The sequence below is a fragment of the Podarcis vaucheri genome (assembly GCF_965113315.1).
Source record: "Podarcis vaucheri genome assembly, chromosome: 3".
NCBI classification, from domain to species: Eukaryota; Metazoa; Chordata; class Lepidosauria; order Squamata; family Lacertidae; genus Podarcis; species Podarcis vaucheri.
In genome coordinates, this window is record NC_138761.1 from 100981766 (window position 1) to 101000369 (window position 18604).

Below are 18604 nucleotides of genomic sequence, written 5' to 3' on the forward strand. Positions count from 1 at the left end.
TAGGAAAAACTACAAATAGCAGATTCTGCCGGTGTTGCTGACTATGGTGTTTTTCTGTTAGTGTCAAAACATCTACCAAAGGAAATGTAATTTCAACAGTAAATTTTGGGGACAGAAAGTTCTGTTTTTAATTCTGGATGGGAGTTCTGAAGATAAAAAAAAAATCAATAAATCCAAATGCTTTCATGAAGCTGCTAAGATGTTGGTTATATATACTATTTAATAAATATTTGCACCAGGGGTAGCCCTCCAGATGTTGCGGAACTACACTTTCTATCATTCCTAACCATTGCTGGCTGCAGCTGATGGGAGATGGAGCCTAACAGCATCTGGAGGGCTATTTATACCCCACCATTACCTGCCATCCATATAGTTGTAAGTGCGAATATAGAATGCTGTTCCTTTTCCAACATCCCACAATACATCTACCTATTATTATTTAGTTGCCTTTCAAAAAATGACTCTAAATGGCTTACAAAGGCAATAGAAATACTAAAACCAGTTACAATAAACACAGTTAATAGCAACTTTAAAAACAGCCAAACACATCTAGATAAATAAAGGTTCTGCTGCTCCACCAAAAGGGGCCACAAATACATAGAAATCCTTCAGACTAGTAGCCAAAAGCCGGTATAAAAGGGAAATGTTTTTGCCTGGTGTCTAAAGCTAGACAAAGAGGGTGTCAGGAGAGCCTCCCTGGGGAGAGCATTCCACAGGTAGGGAGCTCCCACTAAAAAGCTCTGTTCGCGTGTTGCTGCCCACCAGAAGTCCTGTGGAGGAGCCGCGTTGAAAAGGACCGCAGATGACAAATGTAGGGTTTGGTTTGCTCATATCTGGAGAGGCAGTCCTTGAGGTATTGGGGCCCTGATGTGTCAAGCCTTTATGGCAGGCATAGGCAAACTCAGCCCTCCAGACGTTTTGGGACTACAACTCCCACCATCCCTGACCACTGGTCCTGCTAGCTAGGGGTGATGGGAGTTGTAGTCCCAAAAACATCTGGAGGGCCGAGTTTGCCTGTGCCTGCTTTATGGTTAAAACCAGCGCTTTGAATTGAGCCTGGAAACTAATTGGTAGCCAGGATTGGTGCTATATGCTCATATTGTCGTGCCTGCAGCGAGCAATCTAGCCACCAATTCTGCACTGTCTGCAGTTTCTTCAAAGGCCACCCAACGATACAGTTCATTGCAAGGAGTCTAGCCTAGGTGTTACCAGAGTGTAGATGACAGAAGGCTACCCCTGCCCAGATAGGGGCACAGCTGGACCAACAGCTGAAGCGGATGGAAGGCACTTTGCATCACCAAGGCCACTTAAGCTTCAGGCAACTGTGATGAACCCAGAAGGTCCTCCTTGTGCTCATTTGGAGGGAATGTAGCCCCATTAAGAGCAGACAACCTCCCGTCTCTCGGTTCTAGGAAACCATCCTCTAGCAATGCCTCAGTTTTGTCCGGATTAAGGCTTTGGTTTATTGGCTTTCATCCAGTCCATTATTGAGACAAGGCATTACTGAGACATTTTGCCCATCTTTTTTTTTTTTTTTTAAAAAAAAAACCATTTATGACTATTTAATTTCATAGAACATAATAATTCCTTTCGGAGTATAAAATGTTAAAGAGGGGGGTATTTTTATAACAAGTAAGACCTGCAGAAGTGCTTTGTGTGGCACCTTCTGTATTATTATCATTATATATAATCATTACACAACTGTTTCTAAATTGTACAGCAACTTTGCTCACAAGGAGAGAGATGCTGCTAAGGCTGGACAGAATGGTTCGAATTATCCGTGTGTGATATTTACAGTGGATGTCTGGCGTTTTAGCCAAAGTCAAGTCTACTGAGGAATTGTAGACTCATTCTGTCAAGGCTTGTTCTTTTCCATCAAGGCTCTCCAATTCCCATCCCCTACCCACCCCGCTTCTCAATCTCCTCCATTCCAGTGCTCACATCCTGCTGCTTTGCTGCGCAAAGGCAGCAGGGAAGCTGGAGCTCTGTGTTAGAGCTGGCAAAGCCAAGCAAATTCTTGAACAATTGTGTCCCACTGTCTTGCCCCTCTGCCTCTACTTCCTGGCAATGCCGCTTTTGGGAGAACAGGGACTCAGCTGTACAGCTGCAAATTAAATGTTTTAAGAATGTGGGTTAAAACCACAGAGCCTAGGACTTGCCAATCAGAAAGTCAGCAGTTTGAATCCCCGCGATGGGGTGAGCTCCCGTTGCTCGGTCCCTGCTCCTGCCAACTTAGCAGTTTCAAAGCATGCCAAAGTGCAAGTAGATAAATAGGTACCGCTCTGGCGGGAAGGTAAACGGTGTTTCTGTGCGCTGCTCTGGTTCACCAGAAGCGGCTTAGTCATGCTGGCCAAATATCCTGGCAGCTGTACGCCGGCTCCCTCGGCCAATAAAACGAGATGAGCACCACAACCCCAGAGTCGTCCGTGACTGGACCTAATGGTCACGGGTCCCTTTACCTAAAGTGCATTATCCAAAGGGACACTAGATGGTGATGGTGAGCTATGGCAAAATAAATTTTTTTTGAAACATTTAAAAAAAAAACAGTTTCACAGGGTTTTTTGTTTTGTTTTTTTAAAAACATGTTTCTACATTCCACCTAGGTATGCAGTGCCACCCCTCCCAGCTAGTTGCTTCCACTCTCAGTAGACCCCAGTCTACTTTCTGCTCACCCCTAATATATGCTTTGCTGATCCTTTCCCTCTTCTGTCCATGCACACCATACATGCCATTTCTCTGTCAAAAGACTAAAGTGGCTTACAAAGAGAGAAGCCCACTCTATGACTTTCTTGGGACACTCCTCTGAACCCAGTGTCATTTCCCCCTGCCTGCCAGGGTGTGACACTGCTGTGGTCACCAACCTCACCCTGCACCTTTGAAACTATGGGAGCTTACATAAAGTCACCTGGCCAGTTCACAACTGCTGAGACAGTTAAACCCAGGGTCTATTATTGACAAACATTCTGATGGTCTAAGTATAAATGTCATAAATAAAGTCACGCAGAGACCTACTTTGCATGCTTGCAGCAACAGCATCTGGCCATAGAGAAATCCCCCCCCCAATAAATACTGTTGCTGCATTTTGGATAGCAGAGGCAGATGCATGGCATGAGAATTAGCTAGCAGAATATTCCCCCATAGAGATTGCTAAGCAACACTTGACAGCAGTATATATAGGAACTCCGGCATTGTCTGCCGAGGTAAATTGCATTCATTTTCACACTGAAGCCCTTCAGTAGATAAAGATGGATGACCTATAGCTCCAGGCTTTTATAATGTCAAAGGAGAAGAGAGCAGGGGGTGGGATACAAAAGAACTAGTGAAACTTATCTCATTTTGTTTGGTACCATGAGAAGGTAATAAAAGGTCGCATGCACATGAGAGTCCACATGGTTGTCATGGCTGGACCTTGAAGCACAACAGAATGAATTTGCAATCTCCCAAATGTGAATACTGCTTGGTGGAATTGCCGGTGGAGGCTGAGGGGTAAGCTGGGTTCAATGTTTCTATTATTATTATTTATTAAATTTGTATACCACCTGTAAAGGTTCTAGGGGTTGCTCGTGCGTAAGCCTGTGCCAACACCTTGCTGGGTTGCCTGAGTGAACCTTTCCTGTCCGGACAGACACTCACCCGTGGCTGTCTCAATCGCTGGCAGAATCCATCAGTGGGCGTTTCTTAAACTTCTTCCAGCAAAGAAGTTCTTTGACGCCCAGTCTCCTCCTACTCTCCCTGCGCGGAAGCCTTCTGCGCAAGGAGGGCGTAGGCAGCGGAGGACCCTTCCTCTCACCACTGGTCCCCGGCAAGGAGTCATGTGATCGCCTCTCTGATCCCCCCATCTGCCCCCCTTCTCCACTGGAGCTAAGCTGATTCCCTTCCCCAGAAGATGGGCTGCCTCTCCCAATCCCGGGACGCTCTCTGGGATCCCTCTGGAGCTTGCTCTCTCCCTCCGGCACTGATGGCAGTTCCCTGACACCACCCTTCACCTGAAGATCATAGGGGAGTGGGCAAAATAGTAATAGTAGTAGTAGTAGTAATTATTATTATTATTATTATTATTATTATTATTATTATTATTATTTATACCCCACCCATCTGGCTGGGTTTCCCCAGCCACTCTGCGCGGCTTCCAACAAAGTATTAAAATACAGTAGTCTGTTAAACATTAAAAGAGGGCTGCCTTCAGATGTCTTTGAAAAGTCTGGTAGTTGTTCTTCTCTTTGACATCTGGACACAAAATGCGTAAAAACAACACACCCAGAAACAAACCAATAACCACAAACACCTATAGATACTTATGGACCCCTCCCCAAAGGTATTGTAGAATTCAGTTTTACAAAAACTGGTAGTGTTGATCTCAACCTAAACAGGACTGAATTCCTAGAATTTTGTGCCAATGATCTACTTGAACTATTCTGCTTCAGCTAGGAACATCTGTTGACTGTGGAGCTGACAATGCATGACCCACAAGCAATGTGTCAGAAGGATTAGATAGATATAGGATTACATTTCTTCTTCTTCTTCTTTGGCGATCACTTGTAGCCGAGTAAGATGGTCTTCCATGAACACGGTCTTAACAGTGAGTCCATAAGTCACTGAGAAGGCCAGTTCTGGATCCACACGTTCTTCCACAGTGGGGACATAAGTTTCCAAGTGGGAGTTGATCATGGTGATGGTTTGCCTTCCTCTTAGCTCGCTTCTCCATTTTGCCCTGAGTTTGTGCTTCTTCAAAGTCCATGACACCTTTGGTATTGGCTGTTCTCCAATTGGAGCTCTCACAGGCCAGTGTTTCCCAGTTATCAGTACTTGTGTTAGATTTTTTTAAAAGATTTGCCTTGAGAACGTCTTTAAACCTCTTTTGTTGTCCACCGGTATTTTACTTTCCATTCTTGAGTTGGGAATAGTTGCTTTGGCAGATGATAATCAGGCATCCGTACAACATGACCAGTCCAATGAAGTTGATGTTGAAGAATCATTGCTTCGACACTGGTGATCTTTGCTTCTTCCAGTACACTGGCATGCGTTCCCCTGTCTTCCCAAGTGATGTGTACAGTTTTTTGGATACACCATTGATGGAATCTTTTGAGGAGTTGGAGATGGCGTTTATAAGTAGCCCATGTTTTTCATTTATATTCCTTCCTATAAGGAGCTCCGCATGCATGGGCTGCAGTCATATATCAGTTTATTCTGTTTCCTTAACTCTTAATTTCTGCATTATATTTCAGCTTTCACATGACTTAAAAGTCACTTTGGAAATATAGCAGAGTATAGCATAGGTTTCCCACTCATTTACATGACATTTGCTTCCAGAAAAGCACCTGTTTGAAAATAGCACAGAAATGAAGGCTATGTTTCTGGAAGTGGCTTTCTTATTGTGTGAAAGCTGAAATGAAATGCAGAAATTAACTGTTAGGGAAGCAACAAGAGAACAGCGTAAAATGCTCCCTGACATTTTATTCTTACAAAAGGTTAGGCTGAGAGACTGTGAGTGTCCCAAGGTGGCCACTGAGCTTTGTGCCTGAATGGGGTTGGAACTTGGGTATCCTCAGTCCAAGTTTAAACGTGTAAGCATCCCAGGTTATTATGCCCGCAAGCAGGACTAGGGGCCTACTCATAAGGGGTTCTGTTCACTCTAGCCAACACAGAATGGGCGCTTTTATTTATCTACTTTTAAATTTTATTTTTTCATTTCTACCCCGCTGTAATGGCTATGAGTTACTCGTGCGTAAACTGGTGCCTCTCTAGGCTAATTTGCCTTGTTAAACCTTTCTGACTGCACAGCCCTTGCTCATTGCGGCTGCCTCAGTCGCTGGCAGAATCCGTCAGTGGGCGTTTCTTGAACCTCTTCCAACATAAAAGTTGTTTGACACCCAGTCTCCTCCTCCTCTCACTGCACAGGAGTCTTCTGCGGAAGGGAGGGCGTGGGCAGCGGAGGACCTGGGCTCTCCTCACTGACGTCCAGTGAAGAGTCCTGGAGCCCTCCCTCCGATTCCCCCATCTGCCCCCCTTTCTCCCTGGTGTTGCGCTGATTAGCTTCCCCCTCTACTGAGTTGTTTCTCCCCCTGTTGCTGGGTCCTTCGCCAGCAGAATCTGTGAGCCTTCCCTTTGCCTCTCGCTCTGATGTCAGTTCCCTGACACCCACCTTTCATCTAAGGAGCGTAAGGTCACATGCACACTTCTTCCTCTCCTCGTTTTATCTTCATAGCAACTCTGTGAGTTAGGCCTGGCTGGGACACTGCAATTGGCCCAAGGTAACCCATTGAGCTACATGGCTCACTGGGGATTTGAACTCTGGTCTCCCAGATCCTAGTCAATACAGCACACTGCATGCTACTTATTAACCAGAGACAAACCAGAAGTGGCTCACAGATTCAACTCAATAAAAACACAATAGAAGGAACATACATGACAGTCATAGCAATTAAAACTATAGGTGTCCAAAATATGTTCCATGGAAGCAACAGGTTACTACAGATTGGCAGGTTAAAATATAAATAGTGGGAATGTAAATAAAAACAGAAAATGCACATGAAATAGATCCAACACTTTAGGTATTGTTTGTTGAGAAAAACGGCTTCAGAAGAGGTGCCTAACTTTCCTGCTTCAACTTCCCTGATCCTTCCTTGTATTATCTCATACCCAACGCAGGAACATAAGTAAGTTACCTTGTACTGATTTGGGCCATTGCTTCAAATTGCTCAGGATTGCCTACAGTGAGTGACAGCACCCCTCTTCTTGTGCCCCTCTTCTTGTGTGTAACCGTAAATAATATTTTTAGAATAGATATTTAGAATATATCATAGAATCATAGAATCATAGAATCATAGAGTTGGAATAGACCACAAGGGCCATCGAGTCCAACCCCCTGCCAAGCAGGAAACACCATCAGAGCACTCCTGACATATGGTTGTCAAGCCTCTGCTTAAAGACCTCCAAAGAAGGAGACTCCACCACACTCCTTGGCAGCAAATTCCACTGTCGAACGGCTCTTACTGTCAGGAAGTTCTTCCTAATGTTTAGGTGGAATCTTCTTTCTTGTAGTTTGGATCCATTGCTCCGTGTCCGCTTCTCTGGAGCAGCAGAAAACAACCTTTCTCCCTCCTCTATGTGACATCCTTTTATATATTTGAACATGGCTATCATATCACCCCTTAACCTCCTCTTCTCCAGGCTAAACATGCCCAGCTCCCTTAGCCGTTCCTCATAAGGCATCGTTTCCAGGCCTTTGACCACTTTGGTTGCCCTCCTCTGGACACGTTCCAGTTTGTATGTTTAGAAGTAGATAGATAGTAGGAGAACATCATTCACTTAAATGGCATGAATGCATACAAGCAAAATGGATAAATGACGGTGTTGCAAATAATAGATTGCTTGCAGTATCTCATTTTTATCCACTCCATTACGTAAAATCATGTATACCGTTGTAAGGAAGGCATCCAATGAGTCTAACATATATGCCAATATTGTAATTTGGTTGGCTGGTAGTAGGTATAGAGAGGAAGTGGTACATAGTTCTGGAGATATGACTTGGAATGGTTTTCATTTGTTTGTTTGTTTGTTTGTTTGTTTGTTTTAGCCAATAAACAGCACTGAGAATTCTATGTGATACATTACTTGGGGGACTGGATGGAACATATTGGTTATTACTGGGGAACAGGTTGATGTGTCTTGCAGAGCAGTGTTAAGGCTCTACAGCAGGCATTGCCAATCTGGTGCCTGCCAGATGTTTTGGGCTACAAGCTCCAACTACCACAGTTCTCTTAAGAATATCTGTACTCCAGTCTATGGTCAAATTTGGAAAATGTCCCATATGCACCATCTAGGTGTTTCCCCCCCAAAAAAAATTCCATCAAGTCTGTGCAAGGAATTCTCCTGGGTGGTTTTCAAGCTTCCATAAACCTCCAATATCTCCATGCAATATAAGCAGGTTGGTAACTGAAAATGAACTATTTTTTTTTCATTAAGCTCCCACAGTAATTTCACTGTCGGTCTCTAGCACTGAAAACAAGTTCTGCCTGGGAACAAATCCTGGCTTGAGTTCAGGCCTTTGTGGACTTAAGCAGAGGACGGTTTGTGATGACACATCCTTCAATATTCAGTCATGTTCCCTAGTATGTTTAAATTGTTTGAAATGTCAGCATTTTGAAAGGTTCAGTATAGCCCAAGCCTCTGAAGCATCTTAAATCTACCCCTATTCATTCCATTCTACTGCACAAGAGAAGCTGCCAATTCTTCACCAGTTTAGAATAACTCTGCTGGATGCAGAAGCAATGGCAGTAAGAAGTATTCACCCTTCACCACAATCACTTTCATAGCATAGCACCTGAAATGAACTCTGTCCTGTGTAGAGATGGGAAGGCCTGGAAAAATTGAAAAAAAAAACAGATTTCCCCCCAAGCCATTTTTTATGGAAAAATTGGGGGTGGGGGAAAGTGTGTGGAATATTCAAACTATATCAAACTGGTTTCTTTCATTTCCCCCCAGAAAAAAACAGCTTTGGAAAAAAACGGGGGGAAACGGGGAAAAACCTGTCCCTCCCATTTTTCTGGTCCCCCCCCCAGGCCTTCCCATCTCTAGTCCTGTGAGAGGTTGTACTCATTCTTCTTTCATTTGCATTCAAGCTGCTGTTCCTCCTAAGTTGCTTTTAATTCCCCATTAGGCCAAGAAAGTGAATGAGTTGCTTGGGAGCTATCATGTTAGCCACCTGGGTCATCTCCAAAGGTCCACAAGGGTGGGGGAATAAATCACATGAGGCAAGTGGAGTTAACTCTTTATTAGAAAAAAACAGGATCTGCACAGGAGTGCCGGGCCTAATGAGCACAGCAGCTCTTCTTTGGTAGGTCATGCCCTTATGAAGTGGTTGTGTAGGTCTGAAGCTCCTCTCCTCCCCATGCCTAAGCCCCTTCCTCCCCAGGGTTTTAACCCAAGCAATCTGAGATCGTGCCTGCATGCTTCTCTTTGCTCTTTCCGCTTCATGCCTCTCCTGGTTCTGGGCCCGGGGGGGGGGGGAGGGGAGCTTGTCACCTGGGCCTCTTCACCAACTTGACTCATCTCTGACTCTTGGCCTCCTTCATCCCAGTCTCTTGCTTCACCTTCTAGCTCTGATTCTGGTCTGCTCTCTGCCACAGGCTGCCCCCGCTCACTAAGCCCTGTTACCTCTTCAGCTTCTGACATCTCCTCTTCCCAGTCTTCTCCCTCTGACTGCTCATCGTCGTCCCACCAATCCCCTGACTCTGAGCCTTCTTCCCTTGGGGGATCCCTAGCTGCTTCCTCCCACCATTCCCCTGCATCTAACCAGCCCATGACAATAGTTGTTTCCTAATTATATTTTCAAAACCATTATCATTATTTTACAACCTCTCCTCCTCCTCCTCCTCGGAACACATTCTATGTTGAGCTGGAAGGTTAGGACTCATTCTTTTTGTCCACAGATTTGTGTTCCTATGTTCCTGTTTGGTATACATCCTGTATCAGCTTCTGTTCTTTCTCAGTGCTTCATCATGAGGCCCAGAGGTTTATCTCTTTTCTCAGGAGCCTACTAGAAATCGATTCCACAATTTGTAGCGCACATTGCACTCCTAGCTCCCCAGTGTATTCTGGAATAAAACTTTATTTTGTGTCTTTATGAAATAAACCCCAGGGTCATCTGCCCTTTCTGTGTCCCGTTTAGATTTACGGGTGTAATTACACTTTGATATATATTATGGAACATGGCACGTTTGTGTTAAAGAAGAACCCGCGCTCCACATTTAAGGAGGAATCCTGGGAGAGCTAAAATTTATGCACATGTTTGTGCATTTGAAAACATAAACAAAAACCCTGGCAGGTTTCTGATAAGTAATTAGCCACACACAATATTTTGTTGCACGAAAAGCAATTGTGCTTCTAGTTGGGAAAGAAGAGCAGTCTTTCCTGCCATTCTTATGTTGCTCCAAGAAGTTGCTGGACTGGACTTGTAAGGTGGTTTTTGCTTTGTGCTATATTTATTTATTAACCAATTTAATTTCTCTGCCCTCTGCATTTCAGCTAATGCTCACACAATGACCACAACAATGTGCCATGTTTTCCTGTAGTTAGCTCAGGTTGGTGTTCTCAAATGGCTACTTTCATTGACACCAGGCGCTAACACTGGCTGTAGAATCTTGGGATGTTTTAGGGACTTGCATGCAACTCTGTTTTCTGGTGAGACTCTGTTCCAGACTACACTGTCTCTGGGCACTAAAACTGAGTCCCTGCTCATTCTGGGTATTTACAAAGACCTTTATTGATGCAACTTCATTGACATAAAGCTTGAGTGTTAAGTTTGTACCTGAAAGGAACACAAGTGTTGCACTAAAGGTGATTGGTTGGCATGCCCTCCTCCACGCTTATGGTTCCACCATCAGCCATAACAGCTGATAACAGTGCAGGGACAAAAAAGACCAACTTTGCCATTACACAGGGCCTAGTGTCCTACTAAGACATATGCCCATAGGACTGGGGAGTTGAGAGAGGGAGAGAAAGTTAGGCCTAAGCATCCTTTCATATATGAACTGTGGTTTGCCCATGATTTACATACTTTGGTGTAACTCCAGCATCCTCACTGAACGAAGAGATTGGGTTGCTCTGCTTCAGACCTTGGAGAGCTCCTTCTGCTCCTAGTAGAGTCCACTGGAACACAGGAAACTGCCTTTTATAGAATTAGACCATTGGTCCATCTTTGCATTGTCATTTCTGGCTGCCAATGGGATTCATTGTCATTGTGGCTCTCCAGGGATTCAGACAGGGAATCTTATTTAGCCGTACTTGGAAATGCTGGAGAATGAATTCGGCTATTCCCCTAAATAAACCCATGATTCGACTTGGTGTAAAGAAGGAAGGAAGGAAGGCAGCAAGCAAGGAAGGTGCTTTTATCCTGAACCTTTAGGGAATGCTGACTTGTTGGTTGTGCATTCTGTAGCTTGTTTAGCTCATGCACACCCAATATTGAATTTGCATTGGATGTTTACAAAATTGCGGCAATTGCTAGGATGGCTATGTGCCCTGTTTTACAGAGGACAGCCATCTGATTGAATGGTTGTCAGTCTAAACATTGCTTAAAGATTAGAAAATCAGAGCAGGTGCCTTGAAATTGCCTATCAGCTGTTAGTAGAACCTGCACACCAGGAGCAGCAGCTCCTGCACAGCATACTCAGCAAGCATACAGGCCACCTCTTCACAGTCTTCCTTACTATGTTGAGATTTAATGTGTTTCTTTTTAAATTATTGCATCTGTACACATAAATTAGCTGGTGCAATGCCCCTGATTCCTTCTCTTCCCTCACATAAATCACATAAATAACAGTATCTGAAGAAGTGTGCATGCACACGAAAGCTCATACCAATAACAAACTTAGTTGGTCTCTAAGGTGCTACTGGAAGGATTTTTTTATATATATAAATAACAGCAGCCACTGGATCGTTCAATTCAGTTGTTTATCAGGCACGGAGTATGACATTGTGTTCTGTTTCCCCACTGAATACAATCTGGCACTTCCTCGTTGGAGCATCAATTTGGTGTGATCTGAGGCCTTGCCCTGTGGCTGGCCAGCCCCTTGGACTCCCCCACCCCCTAGCACCTTCTTCCTGTTGGGCCTGGACTTGGCTGGGACTCCAGTCAGGCCCTCTTTACCCTTCCCCTCCTCCTCAGTTATAAGGACGGCCATGTTTCTCCCCAGCTGTTCCTCATCTGTCTTAGCATGCTGTACTGCAGGGAGGAGAAATGATGTGTCTTATCCAGCTGCAGGGTTGCCTCCCAGACATCTTCTGCCAACATGCCCTGTTGACTGGGACCTTGCTCCTGCATCCATGTGGGAGGAAATCCTTGGGGGCAGTAGGGTGGTCATTCACAAATGCATTTCCCTTGTTTTGATACCTAGGCTTCTTTGCATCATTGGCAGGGAACTGTATCTGTGCCCTCCCCTCCCTTGCACCCCTGATAAGGAGAGTGTGCAGACGGGCTCCTAGCCACTCTGGCCCCTTTCTGTGCTGTGCTCTTGGTGGTGGGTAACCTTGACAACCCGTAGGTATGCCCTTGTTGGTGTGCACCCTAAGTGGCTACCCTAGAATCAAGCAAGGGGTACAGAAGTGCTGGGAGACAGTAATCAAGCTGTATGCTTCCAAATTACTGAATCTATGAGGGAAACACTTTTAGATCATAGAGAAAAGCCACAACATTGAAACAGAGAAGTTTATTCCGTTCATATCACTTACTTCAACAAGCTCAGGCTGTGCACAGATTTGGGGTGTGTGTGTGTGTGAGTGGTTGGAGCTATTCAGCTTCGTCCTCATGATGGACCTGTGAAGTGAATTAGGCTGAAAGATAATAAATTGCTTAAGGCAACCTGGCAGGCGTCATGCCTGAGCAGGAACTGGAACCCAGACTAAACCCAGCACTCCATCCACTAAATCACACAGGCTCTGCAAGAAACCCTGTTCTTATTTTCAAGACCGCTCAGAATGAGTAACGCATTATATGCTACCACACAGTCACTTAAGCATTTAATATTCCTCTGAGTATTTTCTTGCTCTCTTCTCTCTCTCTCTCTCTCTCTCTCTCTCTCTCTCTCTCTCTCTCTCTCTCCGTGTGTGTGTGTGTGTGTGTGTGTGTGTAGCCACACTCTGTCTTCATGTCAGATTATTTGGCAAAGCTGCGTTACCAGAACATGGTCTTTATGAGTCATTCAATATGTGCTTTGGCAGAGCTGGTTAATTCATAAATATTTATAGTTCTAGCCCTGCAGTGTAGTTCATAAAGTTGGGTGAGAAGCATTTAAACTAAAATAATGCTACTAGTGATTACTTCAGTTAAAAATGAAATAAAAACCCTCTGCACTTGTATTTCTCTGCTTTAATCCTCTAAGTTGCAACTTCACAAGAAATATAAGCCACTGGAAGTCCTTTAAGTTATCGTGCTGTTTTTGCTTAACTCGTTTGTTTCCTTTGGAGTTAGGTTTGCTGAATCATTAAGAATTGATTTTCAGATGCTTTGGAAATCCAAAAAGCTCACTCTGTGTGCTGCACAAAATATTCCTGACTAGTATTTTATGGAATAAAAACAGGAGTCAGGAATCTTTGAATAGCACACGAAGTCCCTCCCCCCCAAAAAATCTAAACAAACAAAAACTATCCAGCCAAGTATATCATTTTAATTATAATATCAAACTTTAAGGCGAAATCTAATCTTACCTCGAATCTAACTTTTATCTAATTTAGTTAGACAAAGGGTGATTTTAAAGTTAAGATTCTACATTTCCAGCATCCTTGTTACATTACTAAGTAGATGAGGCTGAAATAATTGAGCTACTCTAGGGGATAATAATTGAACATGTATGTCAGTTAACACTTGCCTTTGGAAAACCATCTGGCTCATTATTGGGTACAGTCAGCTCCCACTTCAGACATTTGCTCAGTGTGTGGAGGTTGGTGGGGCAGAGCTGGAAAGATGAGCATAAGGCCAGGTTCAGGGAGCCCAGCCTCTTTAATCACCTGCATGGAGTGATTAAACAATTAATGCATGGAGGAGACTTGTGAGTTCCAGTCCAAAGCTATTCATCCTGGGAAGGAGAGGCACTACCAGAAAATAGTGAGAAGTAAGGGACGCTTCAAGCCGGTGCTAGAAAAGCAACGCACACACACACACACACACTACAGAAAACATGCACCTAAAGAGAAGCAAACTGATACTGAATTGCTAAGGTATTATTTATTTTGCAGAATAAAAATAGATTAACACCCCCACCCACCCACACAATTATAAGATGTTTGACTAAACATGTTTCCTTAAAATGTTAACATGCATAGGTATACAAATATCAAAGCTATAAAATAGACATTTTCCTTACCAAAGATATCCATAATGGCATTTATAATTATTTATTTCCTGCAGTCAAGCATTTCATCCTTTACCAGACAGGACATTTTCTTCACTGTGTAACAATATTCTGAGTACCTGCAAATAGGTGATCTGTATAGGGAAACCTGATTTTTTTGTATGCAGATTGCTATTGTTGTTATCACAGCAAAAGAAATAAGGAAAATAACGTTCCAATGAGTCTTCAATCAGATACAGCCCGAGAGTTATGCGTAGGACCCAGCTGAAGCGCTGCCTTCTCGGCCTCCCATCATTCACAGCACACTTACCGCAAAAGCTGTGCTTTCATACAAACAGCAACAGCCCATGCTTCAGTCTCATGTATATGCAATGTGCCTTTAAAATATTGCTTTCCCCCAGTTTAATAGGCTTCTGTGTCAATCTCATTAGCCTATGTGGAGCCATAGCAGCGCTGTTCTGTTGAGCGAAGCAAAAGGACAAATCCATCTCTCCATATGTTTAAGGGCTTGGTAAAGGCAAGGTTATTTGCTTAATGGGTACCGATCCTTTGTTGACGTTCCCACAGTCTGGTAGGCAGGTCATGGTATATACCTTCCTGCCAAGGTGGGAGCTAAACAGCGTGGGAAAAGCTGTAAGCTGGATTGGGTGAGAGAGATGGGGAAAAGACAGCTTGAGCTCTTGAAACTGACTGACAAGGAGCAACTCTGTGAAGCTGCAAGGATATTGCTTTGGGGCAGAGGGGGATGTTGATGCTTCATTAATGCTAGCATTGCCTCTCTGCTGATCCCCTTTCCCCTCCCTCCTTTGACTTACCTGATGCATTGGCAGCAACGGCACAAGGTGGCTATAGCTGAAAGGGCAGCTGCTGAATAGCGGGCAGGAGAATTTTTGGAACCTGGCCCCTCAGAACATGCCTGGTACTTATTTGCACACCAGAGTTTATTTTGGTGCTTTCGGGACATCTAAATAAATATATAAATAACACGGTTGCGTTTCATTTGGTTCTTAATGGATGGGGGGCCTTTTCCTGGCAGAGGACTGCATTCCCTTGCAGACAACTTTCTGGAGCCTGCATGCAAGTGGTGGGTGGGGCCAGGGGCTAAAAAGTGGGCGGAGCCATTGACATTGAACTGTGCTTCCCTTTGAACGGTGGCTTGTTCCCCTGTTCCAGCCACATAAAAGTCAGAGCCCTGCTCTCCACCCACAAGATGGAGCAAAAAAGCATTGACATAGTTCAAGCCATGCAAAAAGTACTTGAGGGAGAACACAGGTGGTCCAAGGAGAGTCCCAAGGGCTTGGAGATGATCTGCAAGCATGCAGCAGAAGGCCTCACCCTCACCTGTTTATGTTCATTTGAACATATGTAAAACTGTATTTAGGTTGGGGGTGGGAGTGGTCTCCCATGAGATCTGAAACTGTGCTTTTTCAGGCTGCCTTCGGGCTCGTCAATGAATATGAGTAGGTTTGGAGTGTTACCTCCCAACACAAATCTCCTCCCCTCTGCCTGAGATCATTCCATAGCATTTGAAAATATTCTTGATCTGATACTATCCAGTCCAAGCAAAATTTGGAACCCCCCCTTCTACCAAATGGGGAAAACAACAACAACAACCAAGCATGCTTTCCGTTTCTTTTGCATAAAAGCGGCCTTAAACAATAAATAATGTTTCCATACATTTAGAGTCAAATCTTATAAATCCTGTACAGGACATTTGTTTGACTTTTGGCTCTGCTTGCTTCTTTCATGCTCCATTGCTGCATTCAGCTGAAATAAGTGCTATGTGGGAGCTTCATTTTTTTACTCTCTTGTTTTATGTGAACACCACATGCACTTACGCTTTTCTCTCTCTTTCTCCTTTTTTTGCATAGGGGTATGGGTGGGTGGCTGGGGCGTCTTGCCTTTTGCTATGAAATCGTTTTCCCCCATTTCTATTCATTCCTCATCTTAGGGTTTCTCATCCTCTGACGTGCGAATGTAACTGCCACAAGTTCACCCACTGCATCTTCTTGTGAATGCCTGCAACGCACACAAGGCTCAGACATTATGGGGACAACTCAGGTACTGTTAACCTCCCGGGACAAATGCTTCTTTTTGCACTGAAGTCGTGCAGTTGCCCAGAAAATATGCCGTAGCAAGTACTTGGGGAATGGTCACTTGCACTGGTTTAACTCAGTTGCTCTTGGTTTATGTCGAGTAGCCTAAAAATGGATGGGCTGAGGCTGGTGAAAAGGTAGTTAAAATTGAATGTGTATACTGGTGAGACTACTGGTTCAGAACTATGCTAGCATGTCTCCAGTGACTGTGGGGTGGGAAGTCCATGTGCAAATAGCATGTGCAGTTGTTCTCAAGATTGCTCATGTAGCACAACTGCTGCTGCTGGGCAAATGTGCTCAACGCAGCTCAACACCTATAGAACAGTAAGCGAGAGCTGTCCCCTGTTCATTAGAGCAGGGTTGGGCAACCTTGGGCTCTTTCTTATGATGCTGGACTCTCATCTGCCCCAGCTAGCATGGGATGATGGGAGTTCTGGTCCAGCAACATTTGGAGAGGCTATAGGTTCCTACTGCTGCACTGGTGGGATGGTGAGAAAGGAGAGGGAGAAGTGCCATATGGGAGCTGCAGTGGGTGAGAGGAATAATAATAATAATAATGTATTATATAGTCATGTTTCAAACTCATCTGGCTGGGTTCCCCCAGACACTCTGGGCAGCTTCCAACCGAACACTAAAATACAATAACCTATTAAACATTAAAAGCTTCCCTAAACAGGGCTGCCTTCAGATGTCTTCTAAAAGTATGGTGGTTGTTTTTCTCTTTGACATCTGGTGGGAGGGCGTTGCACAGGGCGGGCGCCACTACCAAGAAGGCCCTCTGCCTGGTTCCCTGTAACTTGGCTTCTCGCAGCGAGGGAACTGCCAGAAGGCCCTCGGGACTGGACCTCAGTGTCTGGGCAGAACGATGGGGGTGGAGACGCTCCTTCAGGTATACTGGACTGAGGCCATCCAGTATCTCCTGGCAACTCAAGCACCTTTAGTTAGGGTTGCCATATTTTTGGAATTCCCTGGATATACATGGAATACTGCGTTCGGAAGCAGTGTCCAGGAAGAAATCAGGAAATGTCCGGGAAAATTCGGACGTATGCAACCCATGTTGGTATACTCGTCCCCCCCCCCAATTTTCCTGAAAAATAGCAAAAAAAGATAAACAAATGATATATAAAAAAGCATTTATACTTAATCTGGGACATATTATTACAGCCCTCCCACCTCACCCAACGATCTCCCAAGTGGCACTGCAGCAGTACATACAGCAGTGTGAGGCAGGCTGGGTCAAGATTTGAATAAGGTTAACCAGTGAGCTTCAAAGCCAAGTGGGAATTTGAACCTGTATTCAATTTCCAGTACTGTGTAGCCACTGCTCTGCCATGACTCCCCAGAGCTAAATCCACCAGCAAGCCAAGAATCATGGCTTTTAAAGCAAAGCAAGGGGTGGGAGTGGGGAGAAGCATGCAGGGTAACAAAGTCAGCCTGAAAAGGTCAGCCAGTAAAGGTCAAATAAGACTTATCTGATTCCTCCTCCCCTGGGCTAATAATATCTTATAAAGACAGGGAGTTTATATCAGTGAAAAGGCATAAGAGGAAAGGGCTATGTGCCCTCTTTCCTCCCTTCTCCGATCTTCAGAACAACCCAATGTAGCTTCTAGTTATCAAACCAACAATTTTGGGTGTTCCTAGTACCTGATCTCCATGTCATGACTGGCTTGGTCCCAGCTGTGGAGGATGGAGAAGTCATTATTCAGGTCCTCAACTTCAGCTGACGTAGTCCAGGGGAAAGTCATCTAATGATACAGAGAGATGTGTTCCAAGTGCAGTGGGTCTATGTTGGACTAGACCTTGGAGACCAAGGTTCAAATACTTCGTCAGCCATGAAGCTCACTAGGTGGCCTTGGGCCAGCACCACTCCTCAGTCCAAGCTATCTCACAGGGTTATTGTAGTGAGGATAAAATGGGGTGGGCAGGGAAGAACCACGTATGCAACTTTGAGTTCCTTGGAGGATATAAATGTAATAGGGAATAAACTAAACAAGTGCACCAGAATGCAGGGAGCTTATCCCCACACACTTGAGAGCAGCTGGTATCCCAGTATCGTTGAGCTTCAATTTTCAACCGCCCCAGCCAACGTAGCCTATGGCCAGCATTGATAGGAGCCATAGTCTACAACATTTGGAGGACATCAGGTTGGGAAATAAAGGTGAAGGGACCCCTGACCATTAGGTCCAGTCGTGGCCGACTCTGGGGTTGTGGCGCTCATCTTGCTTTATTGGCCGAGGGAGCTGGCGTACAGCTTCCGGGTCATGTGGCCAGCATGACTAAGCTGCTTCTGGCGAACCAGAGCAGTGCACGGAAACACTGTTTACCTTCCCGCCGGAGCGGTACCTATTTATCTACATGCACTTTGACGTGCTTTTGAACTGCTAGGTTGGCAGGAGCAGGGACTGATCAACGGGAGCTCACCCCGTCGTGGGGATTCGAACCACCGACCTTCAGATCAGCAAGTTCTAGGCTCTAGGACACCACCCGCGTCCCTTATCAGGTTGGGAAAGGCTACCATAAAATACCAGTCTGCATCTCCACTGGTCCAAACTTTGAGTTGCACCATAGAACCATAGAATTGTAGAGTTGGAAGGGACCCTGAGGGGGGTCATCTATTCTAGTCCTACCCCCTGCAATGCAGGAATATGCAGCTGTCCC

General features: G+C 44.8%; 1 protein-coding gene across 4 annotated transcripts in view; it reads left to right on the forward strand.

The window, feature by feature from the left end:
- Positions 1-18604, forward strand: part of DLGAP2 (DLG associated protein 2) — a 402575-nt gene that overhangs the window by 18285 nt on the left and 365686 nt on the right. Inside the window, exon 2 of one of the 4 annotated variants that reach the window (XM_082215473.1) lies at positions 15802-15911. The exons of the other annotated variants lie outside the window; for them this stretch is intronic. Within the exon in view, the coding sequence (XP_082071599.1) occupies positions 15897-15911 (15 nt within the window). The 5' untranslated portion in view covers positions 15802-15896. The remainder of the gene's footprint in view (positions 1-15801; positions 15912-18604) is intronic. 4 annotated transcript variants of the gene reach the window in all.